Below are 21,675 nucleotides of genomic sequence, written 5' to 3'. Positions count from 1 at the left end.
ATCTTCTTCACACAGGGGGTTACAAACCTGTGATAATTTAACCCCTTTAAACCGTTTTAGAAAATCCTCTAAGTATAAAATATACCAAAAAAAAGTTACTCCATAGATCCAAGGGCCAGCTAGAAATTGGGTAACTAGGTGCTGCAGATAGGAGAGGCTGAAAACCCCATCAATATCCACAACAAAAACCTTGGCTAGCACACTACACCTCTTCCCCCCACTCCCACCCCTGCCCGTACCCTGTACCCCCCACTCCCACCCCTGCCCGTGCCCTGTACCCCCCACTCCCACCCCCGCCTATGCCCTGTACCTTGGCTGCACTCTTCAGCTGGTACATCGATGGATCATCAGCAGGTTTTCCAGCCGCACATTTTGTGGCGCTGATGAGGTCAGTCAGAGCTTTAGCGACATCTTTAACCGCGTTGATTAGGACCACCTGCCAACAGCAAGAATGTCCCTCAGTCACTCAGTGCTGAATTCTGTCTGTAAATACAGCAACGTTTCCTGGTGGCTAAGTGTTAAAACATGTTGGCTGGGCTGAATCTCACCGATCAGGAAGATCCCAGTTCTATTCCTGCTGTGCCCAGAGTTCACAGGGACTGGCAGCATTACGCTGGCCCCGAGTTGGGGCAAGAGTATCAGAGCGGGGGCAGGATCAATTCTGCTGGGATGTTTCCCCTCACGACTAGAACCTGCTGAGACCACGACAAATGTTATCGAGAAAACTGGCCTCTCGGTGGTGCTGATGGTACCGAAGAAATCGTATTCCGGTGGGAGTCGGAAATTTCCAACGAGGAAGGAGAAAAACCCAGGAGGAATGGGGAAGCTGGGGTTCAATTCAAATGAGGTAAAATCATGGAAGCCACTGACTCCCAGTTTAGGTGGAAGAGACAGTAACGTTACACCTGATGCATAAAGGGCCATAACTTCCATGGAGTGGCAAGCAGAGTCGGATTGCCACTCCGCTCCTCGTCATTTACCCTAAAATCCAGCCCCTCCTTTCTCGCCCGGCCAATGGAGGAAGGTGCACTGCAGCGGGTTCCCCGGGCCTTATGCTGAGGGCAGCTGGGTCAAAGGTGAGGAAGCCACACCCCCTTTATTTTACAGCCCCATCAGGTCACAAAGCAGGTCGGGTTAAAGGCCCAGTCGCTCTGAGGAGCCAGGGAGAAGACACATAAGGTCAGTGCACAGGATTGGGGGTTAGGAGGGTTGGGTGGTCAGTGGTGTGGGGGGGGGGGGGGGTGGGATTTGGTGTGGTCAGTGGGGAGAGGTCGGGTGGTCAGTGGTAGAGGCAGTCAGTGGAGCGTTGGTCAGTAGGGGTGGGTGGTCAGTGGGGGTGGGTAAGGTAGTCAGTGCAGGGGGGTGGGCGCAGTCGTGGAGTGGGGAGGGTAGTCAGAAGGCGAGTGTGTAGCCAGGAGGGTGGGGGAGTCCTGTGGAGGGTGGGGGGGAGGTGGGTTTAGGGGTAGTTGAAGGGGGGACGGGGGAAGTAGTGGGGGGAGGTGTGGTTGGGGTGGGGGTGCGCCGCGGGGGGGGGGCAAGTCCTGGTAGGGTATGGGGGTGGTGGTAGTGCTCTCGTTACGCAGAAGCTTTTAATTCTTCTAACTTTCTCTGGGTAATTATTGCTGTAAAACAGTCGGTCAGAAACATCCGAAGTTTGTGACCTAAATCTCATTTTCAGATGGTTCTCACTGCAGGGCAATTGCCCAATGGATGGTTACACTTCCCGGGTAATTGCTGTGCAATCCTTACCTGGGAACTTCCTGGGGGTGGGGGTTTCCCAGCACATTTTTGGGGGCCCCCAGCTACAACGCCCCAGGGAACAGGAGTTAATGGCTAAAAGAGATGACTGCCAGCAATCGCCTTGACTCTCCAGACACAACACGACTCAACTCAAAAGACTTGCATTTATATAGCGCCTTTCATAACCTCAGGACAGCCCAAAGTACTTTACAACCAATGAAGAGCTTTTGAAGTGTGGTAATGTAGGAAATGTGCAGCCATTTTGCACACAGCAAGATCCCACAGATGTGATAATGGCCAGAAAATCTGATTTCTTGGTGTTTGTTGAGGGGTAGGAATTGGTCAGGGTTCTAGGGAGAACTCCCCTGCTCTTCTTCAAAATAGTGACATGGAATCTTTTACAGGGTTTGCTATTTCCAGCTGAGTGGGCGGCTTATCAACCTGGAAATCATTCCAAGGCGATAAGAGTGGGAGAGTCTCCTGGTCAGCCTGTGGGCTATAGCTTCTGGCTTGTTCCAGGTAACTAGCTTCAGGAACAGACATAAGCATGTCCATGGTCTGCCTCATGTGTCATTAGACATCGGAAAGCCTCTAAGTATGAAGAACATGCTTACACTAATATAAATAGCAAGCACCCTCCACCACTCCATTACTATGTGCCTCAAGAGTGTCAGACTAATTCTATGCCTATCACTCGTGAAGCCATTTCCTTACCTGTGTTTCTGGATCATTGGAACCCAGACTAGCTGCTCCCTGTTTCACCACCTCAGCCAGCTGGGTTATAGTACTGACAGAGGACTGGGCTGCCTGGGCTAGCTTCTCTTGGCTCGACGCAGCTCCAGACACCAGGAACTTGGTGTCTTCAACCAGGGCCTTTGCAGTTTTCAGGATGTTCTCCCTGTGTGAAGAAAACACAATAAGGCCTGCTAAGAAAAGGCCAGTCAAACAGTCAGAGGCACTTCCACATGTTGTGAAAGAAAGTCATAAGGTTCACTCCATAAAAGGGAATTGGCATTTTTAAAGCCTACAGATCTGCGCTGTTCATGTGAAAGAGCCTTATTGAATAAACAGGCCTATTCTAAGTTAAATGTCTGACATCTGAAGCACCTCCCAAAAACTATTCCCATTATAAATTCCAATGTAAATATGTCACGGTGCAATTACACTCTCCACCACTTGTGGCACTGTGATGTTTCAGCTGTGCCTCGCCCAGAAAATACACCAAGCAGGGTATTCGCTCCTTAATCGTTTCTTAACTCCAGCCAAAAAGATTCTGTCTGAATCTGCAAGGACATTCTTTCTAGCATTCTAATACTTTTCTGAATCAAAACTGCTACCAACCTTCCTTTCCTCCTGAATATATTATACCCAGGACAATCTCCCTCAGCTCAAATCTAAACCTTGAAGCCCAGGTTTCAACCGAACCCGATGAGCAGTTTCTAGTTGAGCACTTGCCTTGCATTCCCTCTTAATCTGGGTCTTCACTGATTTTAATAGAGCTTTAAATAAAGCAGGGCTGAAAACAGCTCTCAGATCCAGTGCTCAGTCGAGGTTAGAATTGATGATGGTCTATGGAAACATTTTATTTCCGAAGCTGAGAAACAGTGTTTATTCTGAAAGTTGCTCATGAGCTAAGAGTCCTGAACAATGGCAAGTCAAAGCAAACCTCCAGAGTTTCACCCCTCCCTTCCTCACTCTGTAGGGAATCTCCTCCAGCCCTACTCCCTCAGGTGTGTATAAGGCATCCTACAACTGTCCCTCTGATGCCAACCTCCTCTGCCATAGCGGGCTCTCCCGGCTGTCTTAACCCCACGCTCTCCATCATGTCCCCTAAAACACTGACTGTGTTGCAAACTCCTTCCCTGCCTCATCAAGTGCACATTTTGGACCAGGCTCCAAAGCTCCTGCCAATAAACTGTCCAGTTAGAGCGGCTGAATCAACTAACCTGTGGTCTGCAAACGACTCGTCGTTTTCTGGGTTGAGTGTGCCGGCTGTGGCGAACATGATAGTGGTATCCAGGTCGCCGATGATACCAGACACAGCGCTGGCTGCAGTGATACAAGCCTGTGTGCCTCTGTTCCCTGCTTGTAGGGCAGACAGAACCAAGGAAACCTGGGCAGGAAACAAGATCCATCCAGAATAACGCACCCACAGTCTCACCCGATCAGAGCTGTCTGAGAAACTACAAATTCCTGCTCCCTCGTCATTCGTTTGCCAAACTTTGGGTTTGTACAAAGCAAATAATAGAAATTAAACCAACCGTTGTTCTTGGCTCAATCAATCTCAGGGGCTCCTGTTACCAGTTTGAATGAGGTGGGCCCATGTATGGGTTTTGGTGTCATATCGAAGCTGATGATGTAATATTAAGGGGGACAGATAAAAGGGGAACTATTTTCGCTGACTGGAGAGTCTTAGAAAAGGGGGCAGAGTCTAAAAATTAGTGTCAGACCTTTCAGGAGTGAAATTGGGAAACACTTCACACACAAAAGGTGGGAGAAGTTTGGAACTCTCTTCCCAAAATAGTAATTGATGGAAAATCCATTGTTACTTTTACATCCAAGATTAACCAAAGATATTAAGGGATATGGGGTGATAGGGAGTTAGGTCAGGGATCAGGTGTGATCTCATTGGAACAGACATGAGGGGTTAAATGTCCTCCTCCTGTCCTCTGTTCCTGTCTAACTGGCCAACACTAAGTTCATTCCAGTTTGTGTAGCTGTAATTCACAGTTCAAGGGGCTCAGGTGGCATTGATATTTAACAACAATATTATTAGTGGCGAACCTGTATTATCCCAGTTTACCACTTAGCAGGTGGGTTATGGTCCATGAATAAAATGTCATTGAAATATTGCAAAGAGGAGACAGCAAGGAAATTTGCTAAAACTGGGAAGTGTCGCAGCGTCAGTCAAGGCCAACCCATCTTAAGTCATGCTCAACATGTCCTGCTTTGTTTCCTGCGTGTCTGTCAAACTGGGTAAAGCTTTGGTCAAAGATTTCTTTGCGAAATGAGTTTTGCCAGCCAGCTTTTCTTTACCCTGAAGGTGATAGCTATCAGCTAACAACCTATTCCTTTCAGCAGCACAAGAGTTAAACAGAGTTAGAGACTGTTCCTCCCTCACCTTCTCTGTCACAGCACGGGCACACTCGATGAGCTCTCTCTTTGTAAAGCTGTCGGTGGGACTGATCTGAACAGCACCAGCTTTCTGTACCAGGAAGATGCAGCCATGGCCAAGATCCTGAACTCGTGTCTTAATCTGGAATCCAATCTGCAGAGAAATGGCAGCAGATCATTTACTGAAATCCGAGCTAACAGCTGCTCTCGCATCGAGCCCACTTCGGAGAAGGCTAAGGATGACAATTGTTAGCGTGGGAACTAAAAGAATGGCGAGCTGAGGCTAGAGCTATAGCCAACAAATCAGAAAGTCAGGGCACCTGTATCTTGTGCTAATTGTATACTCAGTGGGTTTATTGGAGGACATTAACTGGGGTTACACTTACGCACACACAAAGAGATGCTAATTGAAACTGGGGTGCAGTTGAGTTAGGAGGCATACGTTTGTAATGTTTCACTCTGCAAGCAAATATAAGACTGAGTAAAGATTGGCTCCCGTATCATCCTTTACCAACTGGCTATCCAGAATGGAACAGCTTAGATTCAGGAAGAATGTAATGTAGTCAAAAAAGCAGAGAGCGACTGAATGAAAACATGCAATTTGACAGACGCTGGGCTACGTATGAATTTAATCTGGGATACCAAATACAAGTGGGAAGCTGCGATGAGATGGGTACACTAGTGTTATGGGTACACTAGCGTTATGGGAGCACTAGGATTATGGGTACACTAGGATTATGGGTACACTAGGATTATGGGTACACTAGCGTTATGGGTACACTAGGATTATGGGTACACTAGCATTATGGGTACACTAGCATTATGGGTACACTAGCGTTATGGGTACACTAGCGTTATGGGTACACTAGCGTTATGGGTACACTAGCGTTATGGGTACACTAGGATTATGGGTACACTAGGATTATGGGTACACTAGCGTTATGGGTACACTAGGATTATGGGTACACTAGGATTATGGGTACACTAGGATTATGGGTACACTAGGATTATGGGTACACTAGCGTTATGGGTACACTAGCGTTATGGGTACACTAGGATTATGGGTACACTAGGATTATGGGTACACTAGCATTATGGGTACACTAGGATTATGGGTACACTAGCATTGTGGGTACACTAGGATTATGGGTACACTAGCGTTATGGGTCCACTAGGATTATGGGTACACTAGCATTATGGGTACACTAGGATTATGGGTACACTAGCGCTGTGGGTACACTAGGATTATGGGTACACTAGGGTTATGGGTACACTAGGGTTATGGGTACACTAGGGTTATGGGTACACTAGGGTTATGGGTACACTAGGGTTATGGGTACACTAGGGTTATGGGTACACTAGCGCTGTGTGTACACTAGGATTATGGGTACACTAGGATTATGGGTACACTAGCGCTGTGGGTACACTAGGATTATGGGTACACTAGGGTTATGGGTACACTAGGGTTATGGGTACACTAGTGTTATGGGTACACTAGGATTATGGGTACACTAGGATTATGGGTACACTAGGATTATGGGTACACTAGCGCTGTGTGTACACTAGGATTATGGGTACACTAGGATTATGGGTACACTAGCGCTGTGGGTACACTAGGATTATGGGTACACTAGTGTTATGGGTACACTAGGATTATGGGTACACTAGTGTTATGGGTACACTAGGATTATGGGTACACTAGGATTATGGGTTCACTAGGATTATGGGTACACTAGGGTTATGGGTACACTAGGATTATGGGTACACTAGGATTATGGGTACACTAGGATTATGGGTACACTAGGATTATGGGTACACTAGGGTTATGTTCTTGGATGAGTAGTCCTGCGCCCTAATTAATCATCCACCAAGCGTCAGGAAAAATGACTATGAAACTGTCAGATTGTCATCAAAAATCCAACCTTTTCCCAAATGTCCTTTTGGGAAGGAATCCTGCCATCTTTAACCAGTCTGGGCTTATCTGTGACTCCAGGATTATCCCAGGTTGCCTCCCAACTCCAGTATGTTTACAACTGATAAACAAGTCTTCCAAAACTATGAATAAAACTTTCATTCTTTTTAAATTCTCTATGATTTTTACTAAGTAACACAACACAGAAATAGGCCATTTGGCCCGACAGGTCGGTGCTAGTGCTCCTGTTCCAAGGCTTTGCGGGGATGTGCTACTTGATTTGAGCTGAAACCCAGAGGGGGACAGTAGCATGATGATTATACTCAACTCATAACCCAGAGGCCTGGACTAATGATCTGGTAAAACAATAAAAAAATTTCACCCCAGCAGCAAGAGAAATTTAAATTCAGTTAATTAAATAAATCTGAAATAAAAATGGTGATCATGAAATTACACACAGATTGTCATCAAATCCATCTGGTTCAGACCTACAGCAATCTGGCTAACATTGAACTGCCCTTTGCAATGGTCCAGCAAGTCACTCAGGTGTATTGAAGAAGGCAGCTCGCCACCACCTTCTCTACAGCAATTCAGGATGAGCAATAAATGCTGGCCAAGCTCGTGATGCTCACATCCCATGAAATAATAAAACAAATCCCCCTGTCACAGGAAGGTGCTGGAAATTGAGTAGATGAATTAACATGGTTGACTCTCAACTTCCCTCTGAAGCTGTAACCCAGCGCTTCAGAATATCAGCCTTACCAGCGATGCTCATTTGGCAGATTCACTTCATTAGTAAGGGAATGTCCTACCTCCTCACTGTCAGCTGTGGTTGTAGCAAGTCGTCCTTGGTGAGCGAGGTGGCCATAGTCAGTGGTCACTTGAGAGGCCAGACCTCCCAGCTCTTCAGGGCTGGTGACAGATTTAGACATCTGTAGAGACAGGAGAACGAGGCAAGTTAATGGTCAGACTGAGCTGTAAGAAAGAGGTTTGAAAGAAGGCAGCTCACTGGGGTAGCAGGTTGTTCACAAAGAGGCTCAAAAACCAACTGGACTTAAAGCTGAATTTTCTCAACCCCATAAAAGTGCTGAAACTACACAGGGGTGGCATCACGACAAACATTGGACTGAAGATCCTTTTCACACACACATTAATCAGACTAGACTCTTCTTAACATTTGAGAAGTTTGATTTCAACTGACCAGTTCGCAATGCCAACAATGTCACTAAGGATTAGTGCGGCCATGTCTGTGCACATGCAGGACTGTGTACACGTGTGGCGTGGTGTGCACCTGAGTACATGTGGCATGCTGTGTGCCTGTATACATGTGTGAGGTGTGGTGTGTGTCTGTGTACATGTCTGCTGTCCACCTGTGCACGTGTGGGGGGTATGGTGTATGTGCGTGTCATGCAGTTTGTGCTTGCATATGTGTGTAGCTTAATCTGTACCTGTGTACGTGTGTGTGGTGCAGTGTATGCCTGTGTACGTGTGTGGTGCAGTGTGTGCCTGCGTACATGTGTGTGGTGTAGTGTGTGCCTGTGTACATGTGTGGTGCAGTGTGCGCCTGCGTACGTGTGTGGTGCAGTGTGCACCTGCGTACGTGTGTGTGGTGCAGTGTGTGCCTGTGTACGTGTGTGTGGTGCAGTGTGTGCCTGCGTACATGTGTAGTGCAGTGTGCGCCTGCGTACGTGTGTGTGGTGCAGTGTGTGCCTGTGTATGTGTGTGGTGCAGTGTGTGCCTGCGTACATGTGTGTGGTGCAGTGTGTGCCTGTGTACATGTGTGGTGCAGTGTGTGCCTGCGTACGTGTGTGGTGCAATGTGTGCCTGCGTACGTGTGTAGTGCAGTGTGCGCCTGCGTACGTGTGTGTGGTGCAGTGTGTGCCTGCATATGTGTGTGGTGCAGTTTGCCTGCGTACGTGTGTGTGGTGCAGTGTGTGCCTGCGTACGTGTGAGTGGTGCAGTGTGTGCCTGCGTACGTGTGAGTGGTGCAGTGTGCGCCTGCGTACGTGTGTGTGGTGCAGTGTGTGCCTGCGTACGTGTGAGTGGTGCAGTGTGTGCCTGCGTACGTGTGAGTGGTGCAGTGTGCGCCTGTGTATGTATGTGTGGTGCAGTGTGTTCCTGCGTACGTGTGAGTGGTGCAGTGTGTGCCTGCGTACGTGTGAGTGGTGCAGTGTGCGCCTGCGTACGTGTGTGTGGTGCAGTGTGTGCCTGTGTACATGTGAGTGGTGCAGTGTGTGCCTGCATACATGTGAGTGGTGCAGCTTGTGCCTGCGTACGTGTGCGCCTGCGTACGTGTGCGGTGCAGTGTGTGCCTGCGTATGTGTGTGTGGTGCTGTGTGTGGCTGTGTACGAGTGTGTGGTGCAGTGTGTACCTGCGTACGTGTGTGTGGTGTAGTGTGTGCCTGCGTACGTGTGTGTGGTGTAGTGTGTGCCTGAGTACGTGTGTGTGTGGTGCAGTGTGTGCCTGAGTACGTGTGTGTGGTGCAGTGTGTACCTGCGTACGTGTGTGTGGTGTAGTGTGTGCCTGTGTACGTGTGTGTGGTGCAGTATGTGGCTGCGTACGTGTGTGTGGTGCAGTGTGTGCCTGCGTACGTGTGTGTGGTGCAGTATGTGGCTGCGTATGTGTGTGTGGTGCAGTGTGTGCCTGCGTATGTGTGTGTGGTGCAGTGTGTGCCTGCGTATGTGTGTGTGGTGCAGTGTGTGCCTGCGTATGTGTGTGTGGTGTAGTGTGTGCCTGCGTACGTGTGTGTGGTGTAGTGTGTGCCTGAGTACGTGTGTGTGTGGTGCAGTGTGTGCCTGAGTACGTGTGTGTGGTGCAGTGTGTACCTGCGTACGTGTGTGTGGTGTAGTGTGTGCCTGTGTACGTGTGTGTGGTGCAGTATGTGGCTGCGTACGTGTGTGTGGTGCAGTGTGTGCCTGCGTACGTGTGTGTGGTGCAGTATGTGGCTGCGTATGTGTGTGTGGTGCAGTGTGTGCCTGCGTATGTGTGTGTGGTGCAGTGTGTGCCTGCGTATGTGTGTGTGGTGCAGTGTGTGCCTGCGTATGTGTGTGTGGTGCTGTGTGTGGCTGCGTATGTGTGTGTGGTGTAGTGTGTGCCTGCGTACATGTGTGTGGTGCAGTGTGTGCCTGCGTATGTGTGTGTGGTGCAGTGTGTGGCTGCGTATGTGCGTGTGGTGCAGTGTGTGCCTGCGTATGTGCGTGTGGTGCAGTGTGTGCCTGCGTATGTGTGTGTGGTGCAGTGTGTGCCTGCGTATGTGTGTGTGGTGTAGTGTGTGCCTGCGTACGTGTGTGTGGTGCAGTGTGTGCCTGCGTATGTGTGTGTGGTGCTGTGTGTGCCTGCGTACGTGTGTGTGGTGTAGTGTGTGCCTGCGTATGTGTGTGTGGTGTAGTGTGTGCCTGCGTACGTGTGTGTGGCATATTGTGTGCCTGTGCATGCATGCGGAGAGTGCCTGTGTACGTGTGTGTGTAGCATGGTGTGGGCTGTGCTAGTGAGTGTGTGTACGGCGTGATGTATGCCTGTGTACATGTGTGTGCTTTTTGCATTTGCACGCGTGTGCAGCTGTGTACACCTTATGTATGCGCCTGCAGCCAAATGTGCATGACAGAGCTGACATTTCTCTGGCAGGCCAAAGGGCGGTACACAAAACCACAATGACATTCATGTCAGATTCCCTAGGTCTCACTTACCATCTCCTGAGCAGTGACTGCAATCGCCTTGGAATATTTTACCATTGTGGTTTGATAGTCCACAAAGCTTCCTTCAGGTTCAGGGGGTGTACCTTCATCCAGCTGGAAGAGAGGGGACAGCGTGTTGGGTAAATAGGGGAGCGTCAGCAAGGAATCCAACTATTAACACACATCCACTGGCTAACATTCAGCTAATAGTGGGGAGTGAGATTGGTCTTTGTCAGTAGCTCTTAATGAATTGAGATTGACATGGGTCATTGAGAATGAAGGCAACAGAAAAGAGAATTGAAGGTGGTGACAGTTCATCTGATGCTAATGGTCACGACTCACATGAAATGTGACAGGAGAAATGAATCAGTACCGCTCACTAAAGGTAGAGAATTATATTGGGAAGGTGATGGAGTGTGATACCCTCACCATCACCACCATTTCTACATTGTCAACACACTGGTCCGGGAAATAGAAAAGCTTCGCACCGTGTGTATTTGGAATCTCAAACAACAGATGTAGTGACTGAGGCATCAAAACAGGATAGCAGATAGCAGATAGGTTCCACTTGGCACACTGATGAAGCAATGTGACATGTGCTGACTTTGCTGCTTATCGACAGGCTGGAATTCCGAAAGTATTGTTGGGATGACAGAAATGTTACATAGGGGCTGGACACTGCTGCAGTCCTTGGTGCCAACACTCTGTCTACAACACAATTCCAATTACTGCCCAGACCTTGCTGGGTTATAATAAATTATCTCATTAAAAGACCATTTGCAATTTCACAGTCCTCATCCCTCATTATGTCAAGGAATATCAAAATATGTAATCGATCTTATTGTGATTTCTGTATTTGGATCTCAAATCTCCCTGCTTCTCCAGTTTCTAGCTCCTCACCATATAGATCGATCTAAGCCACCTAACTCGGTGTCATAAAAAATCCATCACCAAGACCGCTTGCTTTCAGCTCTACTATTGCTCTGTCTCTGCCTCTTATCAGTGCCTCTGTCACTCCACAATTTGACTAACAACACTATTCTTCCTGTCTTCTCATCCCCCATTCTCCAAAACTAATGCTGGTCTCCTAGCTCACACCAAGTCCCATTCCGCTATCACCCCTGTGCTCACTGACCAAAATGGCTCCCAGACCAGCGATGCCTCAATTTTAAGGATCCTCATCCTTGTTTTCAAGTCCCTCCATGGCCTCACCCCTCCCTATCACTGTAACCTCCTCCAGACCTCCAGCCCCCTGGAGATCTCTGTACCCCACCAACACTGACCTCTTGAGCATCCCCAATTTTAATTGTTCTTCAGCTGCCCAGGACCTAAGCTCTGGAATTGCCTCCCTAAATCCCTTTTCCCTCAAACTCTCTCTCCTTTAAAACTCTCCTTGTCTCTTTGACCATGTTTCTGGGTCATCTCTCCGACGATCTCCAAATGTGGCTCAGTGGACACAGTTTGTCTGATAATGCTCCTGAGGAGCATCTTGGGCATTTTATTACATTAAAGGTGCTATGTAAATGTAACTTATTGTTGTTAAAAGTTGGTAACTGAAAATAGTGAATAAGAGGCGCAATTTGTGCAGGAAACCACATGAAAAGGACTTACTCTGTTCATTGCATCAGCGATGGCGTCGACCATACCTCCCACCATCCCTATATCACTGGCGGCTTCGTTCAGAGTGACCATGATATCATCCACTGCCTCCTTCATTAGCTGAGCTGCCTCTGTTATCGCATCATGTGTATGTGCAGCCTGTCGAGTGATTGATAAACAGTGTTATTTCCTGGGAGATGCTGGCTAAAATGTGAAATACAATACACTGCCACAAGAGGTCATGTGAGGTACCTTCCACATTAGCACGAGTTCGCATAATTCAAAGGGAAGGATAATGGCACTGGACAACCATTGACCCATGCTTGGTCATCCAAGGACCCTGGCTCATTACAGCCCAGTCTCAAACTCTTGGCAACACACACAAAACAATGTAACAATGTTCAATCATGCCCAACTCAGGGAATCTCTCCGGTGTCATGAATATCTAGTTTGCAATTTATGTGTTTATAGAATATAACTTGCAGTTTTAGGACTTAAGATTTTAACTGTACATAAATGGGGGCATCCGAATGAGAAATTAATAAGCAACCCTGAAGTAAATGCAATTCAAACAAACTTGGAGTTAATTATAGTTAAAAGTTAACCTTTGTTTATCTTACAAGGTCAGAGTTGATAGTGAAGAAACTTGAACAATGAATGGTCCATCTCTAAGCTTGCAATGGAGTCAGGGAGTCTAAAGAAAGGGTCAAAAAGCTCCATCAGCACTATAAATTATTTATATAGGTTACAGAATCAAAGCGTTGTGTTGAAAGTAATTTGCTTTCATTTCTGTTTGAACCATTCCAAAGCATGCCACAATGCCATAGAGATAGAGATTCAGTGGGGAGCCTTGGTTAGAAGGTTCTTTTGTTTAATTTACCTGAGTGTTTGCTAATAGAAACATGCAACTCAGTTTGGGAACAGACAGAGGCAGTTGCAGATTTAGTCTTGTGTAAGCTACAACTCATTGAGTTGGGAGAACCAACGGAAATGAATGTTAGTCAGACCTGCATTTAAGCAGAGAAAATACTAACCACTGAGTGGAATGTGGGTAAGGGCTCCAAGTTTAGTTTGGGGAAAAAAGATGGAAGATTACCTAGTTTGAAATTGGTGGAAGAAATAAACAGTGGTCCTCACAGAGCCTTGTAGCAGGAAGCAGTCTGCTTGAATAGCTAGCTTGTAAAAGAGCGGTATAGAAGCTGCAAGAGCAGACTGGGAACACTCGTCTATGTATGTCCAAAGCCAGGACAAGGAGCTGAAGAGTCCACAATCATGAGGTCTTGTTTGTTTTTGGATAAAAATTTGAAATCTTGTGCAGTAGTTCTGTTACTTAATCACAGGGTGTTTGGATTGCTCTTCAAACGTTAACCGTCCCTAACAGGATGATAACACTAGTGTTACACTGGGTCTACACAATCTCCAACCAGGAGTAACACTTACTGCAGAATGTACTCACCTTCTCACCTGAGGGGAAGCCATTACATACAGACATAGTAAATCAGAGTCATTACAGCACAGAAATAGGCCATTCAGCCCATTGAGTCCACGCTGGCTCCCTGTAGAGCAATCCACTCACTCGCAATTCCCCACTAGATCCCCGTAGTCCTGCAAATTTATCTCCTTCAAATGCCCATCCATTTCCTTCTGAAATGGTTAATCGCTTCCACCCAGCCCTCATGGGCAGCGAGTTCCAGGTCATTACCAATCGCTGAGTAAAAAGGTTCTTCCTCACATTCCCCCTTCTATATCCTCCTCAAAACATTAAATCTGTGTCCCCTACACGAGTACCACCAGCTAATGGGAAGATTTTTTCCTTGTTCTACGTTTTGCAAACCTATCATAACCTTGTACACCCTGATCAAATGTCCCCTCAGTACCCCAGGGAGAACCATCCCAGCTTCACCAACCTAACCTTGTAGCTCAGATCCCTCATCGCTGGAACCATTCTGGTAAATTTCCTCTGCAACCTCACATCCTCCTTAAAATGTGGTGACCAGGTCAGGATGTCCAGAGGCAATCTCTGATGTTCACATACCCACTCGGGACAGTGACCAGGAACAGAAACCATTGATTTCTCCTCCCCTCGATCTCTCACTGTAGCAGACATTGATCGGTCAGCACAGGCTGGGGATCAGCTCTGGGTTCTTGCAGCTTTGCAAAGTGCGGTACGTCTTCACTGATCCTCGGAAGTCAGAACATGGAGCACAACAAAAGTCCGATATATTTCTCATCCTGCTAAACTTTCAGGTCGCAAAAATAACTCCAACTTAAAGATAGAGTTACTTCACTTTGTGCAACCAGAACACAGTGTAGAGCCTCAGGTAAAACCACTTCACATGGATGTGAAAGAGAGAGTGTACCTATAGTCTCCTAACAACTAGAATCCAGGTCAAAATTAACAGTGATCAGAGGCTGAATCCAGCTGAGTAGGTCATTTTAATCCAAGGCTATCCAACTGACTTGATCCAAACATTCCAGATTCATAATTTTAACTGGTAGCGTAGTCCATCAGAGAACAGGGTTGTGAAATAAATGGAAAGGTACATTGAGATTTCTGAGCCCTGAATACCCCAGATGTTGGGTTCACCTTCATCAGTGAGATCAACCCATTTTAACTGAAGGGTTTGATTAGGGTTAAGAACATAAAAACATAAGAAATAGGAACAGGAGTAGACCATTCAGCCCCTCGAGCCTGCTCTGCCATTCAATAAGATCATGGCTTATATTCTTGTGTTTCGAGTTCCACATTCCTATCTAACCCTGATAACCTTTGATTCCCTCGCCTAACAAGAATCTAGCTACCCCTGCCCTAAAAATATTCAATGACCCCACCTCCAACGCCTTCTGAGGCAGAGTTCCAAAGTCACATAACCCTCTGAGAGAAACATTTCTCTTCATCTCTGTCTTAGGGCATTATTAGGGCAACCCCTAATTATAAAATTGTGCCCCCTGGTTCTGGACTCACCCACAAGAGGAAACATCCTTTTGACATCCACCTTGTCAAGGCTGTTCAGGATCTTGTTACTTCAATCAAATCACCCCTCACTTTTCTAAACTCCAGTGGAAACAAGCGTAGCCTGTCTAACCTTTCCTCATAAGACAGCCCACTCATTCCAGGTATCAATCTAGTAAACCTCCTCTGAACCGCCACCAACAAGGAGACCAAAACTGCACACAGTATTTGAGGTGCGGTCTCACCAATGCCCTGTATAACTGAAGCATAACATCCTTACTTTTATGTTCAATCCCTCTCGTAATAAAGGATAGCATTCCATTAGCCTTCTTAGTTACTCGCTGTACCTGCATACTCACTTCTTGTGACTCATGTACTAGAACACCTAGATCCCTCTGCACCTCAGAATTATGCAGCTATTCTCCATTTAAGTAATCCTCTGCTTTTTTGTTCTTCCTGTCAAAGTGAACAACTTCACATTTTCCCACATTAAACTCCATTTGCCAGATCTTTGCCCACTCACTCAATCCATCTACATCCATCTGCAACCTCATGTCCTCTTCACAACCTACTTTCCCACCTATCTTTGTGCCAACTGCAAATTTAGCTACCATGTCTTCCCCCCCAGTCTAAGTTATTGATGTAAATCGTAAAAAGTTGAGGCCCCAGTACAGACCCATGTGGGACGCCACTCGACACATCCAGCCAATCAGATAAAGGCCTACCGATGCATACTGTCTGCTTTCTGCCAGCCAGCCAATCTTCTATCCAAGCTAATATGTTACCCCCTACACCATGAGATTTTATTTTCTGTAATAACCTTTGATGTGACACCTTATCAAATGCCTTTTGGAAATCCAGGTACAGCACATCTACAGGCTCCCCTTTATCCACTGTGCATGTTACCCCTTCAAAAGACTCCAATAAATTGGTTAAACATGATTTTCCTTTCACAAAACCATGCTGACTCTTCCCAAAAGCCTTGAGCTCTTTTAAGCGCCCAGCTATAACCTCCTTAATGATCGATTCTAGTAACTTCCCCAAGGCAGATGTCAAGCTAACTGGCCTATAGTTTCCTGTTTTCTGCCTCCCTCCCCTTCTTGAATAGAGGGGTTATATTTGTTACTTTCAGGCAGGCTGCTCGATAGGAGGAAAACACATTAACTTGTCATCTTCCTTTCTATTGGCCACCACTTCTGGCTGCCGGAACAATAGTTGGACCAAGATTGAGTGACCTCCAGAAAGATGCAAAGTGCAGCTTTGTACTCTCTCGGGGAAGGTCCCTCCACTGCTCCCAAACTACCACACTTCACAGCTCAGTCAGCGAGGGAGAATGTGACCAGCCGGGCACCTGAACAGGTACATTCACAGCTGGGTGAACTGCTAACACATTTTTGTTCAAGGTCTCCCCATCAGCAAGCTTTGCTGGATCACCCATTCGTTGCCTTTGGTTTTCTGACTGTCACCAATCTCCCAATGATGGGAGTTCAGTCCTTGACTTCGAACTTCATTTCAAACAACTGAAAGTTGAGTGGATTCATGCAGTTCCTTGGGCAATGTCTGACAAGTTGGGCTAATTTTGATCTCTGGAGACAGACAGTATGCATTATACCCACTGACATGCAGCAGAGGAGGGAGAAGGTGCCCAGACAACAGGTTTAAGCCAAAGTCAGAGTCAATCATCACAGAAACTACAGTTTTGTAGAAGAAAGATAAAGAACGAGGCTGTACTTTGATCCTGCGAGATGGTAATAGCTGAGCTGAGTGATTGCTGTGCATGAGATTCAGGTGGTGTTTGACACACTAATCTTGTGGGCTCCCAAGATTTTCTGGGGTCCTTGTCATGAGCCAGTAGAGGTGGAAGCTGTGAGTCTAGTTCCCAGATGGTGGTAATGCTATGGTTCTGTTAGTGTCTCATCTCTGGACTCTGCCACCTTCACACAACCAATAAACTGCCCACATATATGCCAAGAGGAAAATGCTTTAATTCCTTTATGTTTCACTACATGTTATCAGCCCTCTCACTCTCTCTTATACTGGTCAAACACTGCAGCAACTTTCACTGACTGGCTCAGTGTGAGAAATGCCTAATTGAACTGACAGTCTAAAACCACTTCCTGAACTCTGACCTTTCCTGTGTCAGCATCTTCAAGCCATTCAAATGATAGTTTGCAAATACGAGTATCACACTTTGTGCAACTGAGTTAAACTACAATTGAACAGTAAACTACTCGATTACCCCTGTGACTACCCCATCCCTCAAATTCCTCTGCCCCCATCCTCTGCAGCTCACACAAACCCCGCCCCCCCCTAAAAAATCACACATCACAAAAAGAATAAAACTTGGGTTTAGGATTTCTGAACGAGGAACTTAAAAGTTATTTTGCCTCCAGCTGGGTGTCTCCCTCTGGCCTATTATCCTTCCGAGATCTTTCTTTTCACTGAGAACTGCTGGTGTGACACTGGCTATCCCAATTTCTCTTCTTGCCTCATCGAACCTGACTCCCAATGAACTTACAACATTCGTTCACTCAGATCCAACCCCAACATTGTCACCAAAGCTGCTGATAAGAATGGTGCTGCTGCTGTCTGGTGAACTGACCCTCTGCAAAGGCCACACCTCAACTCTCTGGCTCTTCCTCCTACCTCTCCCTGACCATCATTCCACCACCGAACATCAAACCATTGTTATTTATTTCATTCTTGGGATGCGAGTGTTGTTGACATCCCTAACTGCCCTTGAGAAGGTGTGATGACCAACAAGCTCCACACCCTGAGTTACAGCTGATGTAGCTATGCTGAACTGGGCTGCTCCCTGTTCACTGTTCCGGAAGCTTCATCCCCCTGTCCATGGAGAGCCCTCTCTCAAACTGCCGTCATCTTAACAATGGTGCAAAAAATATATTTAAAAATATAGAATTGATGAAGTGTCTGAAGATGGTTGTGCCTAGGACACCACCCAGAGGATACCTGCAGCGATGCTCTGGAACTGAGGTGATCGGCCTTCAACAACCACAACCATCTTCCCTTGTGCTAGGTATGACCCCAACCAGTGGGGAGTTTTCCCCCGATTCCCATTGACTCCAGTTTTACTAGGGCTCCTTGATGTCAAACTTGGTCAAATGCTGCCCTCATGTCAAGGCCAGTCATTCTCTATTCCTCATGAGTTCAGTTCTTTTGTCCATGTTTGGACCCAGCCTGTAATGAGATTGGGAACCGAGTGGCACTGGCGAAACCCTAACTGAGTGTCAGTCAGCAGGTTATTGTGGAAGCGCCACATTATAGCACTGCTGATAACATCTTTCTTCACTTTGCAGATGATGGAGAGAAGGCTGATGAGGCGGTGATTGGCCAGATTGGATTTATCCTGCCTTTCGTGACCACATTTTTATTATTTATTTACAGGATGTGTCCATTGCTGACTTGGCCGGCATTTATTGCCCATCCCTAATTGCCCTTGAGAAGGTGGTGGTGAGCTGCTTTCTTGAACTGGTGCAGTCCATGTGGTGTAGGTACACCCACAGTGCTGTTAGGGAGGGAGTTCCAGGATTTTGACCCAGTGACAGTGAAGGAACGGCGATATATTTCCAAGTCAGGATGGTGAGTGGCTTGGAGAGGAACTTCCAGGTGGTGGCGTCCCATGTAGTTGTTGCCCTTAATCTTCTAAACGGTAGCAGTCGTGGGCTTGGAAGGTGCTGTCTAAGGAGTCTTGTAAGGAACCAGGTAGATGCCGGTGTTGTAGCTGTCCAGGAACAGCTTGGTTAGGAATGTGGCTAGTTCTGGAACACAAGTCTTCAGTACTATTTACAGATTGTCAGGACCCATAACCTTTGCAGTATCCAGCATCTTCAGCTATTTCTTGGTATCGCATGCAGTGAATTGAAATGAATCACAGAATTTTAGTGGCACAGGACTGCACCGGCTCTCCAAACGAGCATGATGACCTAGTACCATTGCCCTGCCATTTCCCCCGTGCCCCTGCACATTGTTTCTATTCAAATAATCAGCTAATGTCCTCTTGAATGCCTCAATTGAACCTGCCTCCACACTTCCAGGCAGTGCATTCCAGACTCGAACCACTTGCTGTGTGAAAAAGTTTTTTCTCACGTCACTTTTGCTTCTTTGGCAAATCACTTTAAATCTGTCCCTTTGAAGGAACATTCTTGATCCTTTTACGAGTGGGAACAGCTTCTCCCTATCTACTTTGTCCAGCCCCCTCATGATTTTGAACATCTCCATCAAATCTGTTCTCAGCCTCCTTCTCTCCAAGAAGAACAGTCCCAGCCTCTCCAATCTATCCTCATAACCGACGTTTCTCATCCCTGGAACCATTCTTGTAAACCTCTTCTGCACTCTCTCCAATGTGTTCACATCCTTCCTATAATGTGGTGTCCAGAACTGTACACAATACTCCAGCTGAGGACTAATGAGTATCTTATATAAATTCAGCATAACCTCCCTGCTCTAGTACTGTATGCCCCTATTAATAAAGCCCAGGATACTATTTGCTTTATTCACTGCTCTCTCCACCTGTCCTGCCACCTTCAATGATCTATGCACATATACACCTGGGACTTTCTGCTCCTGCACACCCTTCAAAATTTCACCCCTTATTTTATATTATCTGTCCATGTTCTTCTGACCAAAATTCATCACCTCACACTTCCCCACATTGAACTTCATCTGCCACCTATCTGCCCTCTCCACCAAGTTGACTGAAGGCCTCTTGAGGTCCCCGCTGTGATGCTGGGGACTTCTGGAGGAGGTCAAGATGGATCATCCACTTGGCACTTCTGGCTGAAGATTCTTGCAAATGCTTCAGCCTTTTCTTTTGCACTGATGTGCCATGCCCCTCCATCATTGATTTTGTGGAGTCTCCTCCTCCAGTAAGTTGTTTAATTGTCTGCCACCATTCACGACTGGATGTGACAGGACTGCAGAGCTTAGATCTGATCCATTGGTTGTGGGGTTGCTTAGCTCTGTCTATCACATGCTGCTCCCACTCTCTTGCATGCAAGTAGTCTTGTATTGTAGCTTCGCCAGGTTGGCACCTCATTTTTAGGTTTGCCAGGTGCTGCTCTTGGCATGCCCTGCTGCACTCTTCATTGAACCAGGGTTGATCTCCCAGCTTGATGGGTAGAATATGCTGGGCCATGAGGTTACAGATTGTGGTTGAATACAATTCTGCTGATGGTCAACAGTGCCTCATGGATGCCCAGTTTTGAGTTGCTAGATTGGTTCTGAATCTATCCCATTTAGCACGGTGGTGGTGCCACACAACATGATGGTGGGTGTGCACAGTTTGAAGATTGTACCTTATATTCACAAGATGGTCACTCCCACCTGTAATGTCACGGACACATGCATCTGCAACAGATAGACTGGTGAGGATAGGTCTAATAGGTTTTTCCTTTGCTGGTTCCCTCCCTGGAAGATATGTCCTTCAGAACTCGACCAGTTCAGTCAGCAATGGTGCTACTGAGCTGTTCTTGGTGATGGACATTGAAGTCCACCACCCAGAGTACATTCTGTGCTCCAGCCACCCTCTGTACTCCCTTCAAGTGGTGTTCAACATTGAGGTGTGCTGATTCATCAGCTGATTCACAGGCATGTTGAGGGTAAGGTTGTAATAAGCAGGAGGTTGCCGTGCCCATGTTTGACCTGATGCCATGAGACTTCAGTCTGAGGACTCAAGGCGCCACTCCCTCCCGACTGTTATACCACTGTGCTGGCACCTCTGCTGGGCCTGTCCAGCTGGTGGGACAGGACATACTCAGGGACGGTGATGGTGGTGTCTGGGACACTACAAGTAAGGTATGATTCTGTGAGGGTGACTATTTTGCTTGACTAGTCTGTGAGACAGCTCTCCCAATTTTATTACAAGCCCAGGTGTTAGTAAGGAGGACTTTGCAAGGTTGACAGGGCAGGGTTTTCCGTTGTCGTTTCTGGTGCCAAAGTTGAACCTAGGTGGTCCGTCCGGCTTTATTCTTGTTTGGCTTTTCTGTAGTGTACACCGGATTGGCTACCTCAGACACAGTTAAAAAAGGTCAACCACAAAGCAAAATACTGCAGAGGTTGGAAATCTAAGATAAAAACAGAAAATGCTAGAACTCATCATGTCAGGCAACATGAGTGGGACAGTCACGATCTGAAACAGAAATTGTTTGTCTCTCTCTAAGATGCTGCCTGACTTGCTGAGTTCGATGTTCATTTTCCCAGGTCCATCACTGACCTCATTCACCCTCAGATCTTCCCTTTACACACTCCAACTTCATTGTCCCCACCCCATACAGCTCACTTCTACCTCCATTGTCCAATGCCCCCACCCCATACAGCTCACTTCTACCTCAGTGTCCATTGTCCACACCCCATACAGCTCACTTCTACCTCCATTGTCCATTGTCCCCACCCCATACAGCTCACTTCTACCTCCACTGTCCATTGTCCCCACCCCATACAGCTCACTTCTACCTCCATTGTCCATTGTCCCCACCCCATACAGCTCACTTCTACCTCCATTGCCCCACCCCGTACAGCTCACTTCTACCTCCATTGCCCCCACCCAATACAGCTCACTTCTACCTCCATTGCCCCACCCGATACAGTTCACTTCTACCTCCATTGCCACCACCCACATACAGCTCACTTCTACCTCCATTGTCCCCACCCCATACAGCTCACT

General features: G+C 47.0%; 1 protein-coding gene across 1 annotated transcript in view; it reads right to left on the bottom strand.

Annotated features, from left to right (window-relative positions):
* Positions 1 to 21,675, bottom strand: part of tln2b (talin 2b) — a 237,054-nt gene that overhangs the window by 77,143 nt on the left and 138,236 nt on the right. The window contains exons 5-11 of the mRNA XM_041178380.1: positions 12,053 to 12,199; positions 10,454 to 10,555; positions 7,579 to 7,698; positions 4,862 to 5,008; positions 3,687 to 3,853; positions 2,455 to 2,638; positions 311 to 436 (exon numbers count right to left, since the gene is read on the bottom strand). Of these exons, the coding sequence (XP_041034314.1) occupies positions 311 to 436; positions 2,455 to 2,638; positions 3,687 to 3,853; positions 4,862 to 5,008; positions 7,579 to 7,698; positions 10,454 to 10,555; positions 12,053 to 12,199 (993 nt within the window). The remainder of the gene's footprint in view (positions 1 to 310; positions 437 to 2,454; positions 2,639 to 3,686; positions 3,854 to 4,861; positions 5,009 to 7,578; positions 7,699 to 10,453; positions 10,556 to 12,052; positions 12,200 to 21,675) is intronic.

This window comes from Carcharodon carcharias, chromosome 32 (genome assembly GCF_017639515.1).
Source record: "Carcharodon carcharias isolate sCarCar2 chromosome 32, sCarCar2.pri, whole genome shotgun sequence".
In the NCBI taxonomy this organism is placed as follows: domain Eukaryota; kingdom Metazoa; phylum Chordata; class Chondrichthyes; order Lamniformes; family Lamnidae; genus Carcharodon; species Carcharodon carcharias.
Note: the sequence above shows the minus strand (reverse complement) of the source record. Positions and strands in the feature narration are given on the sequence as shown.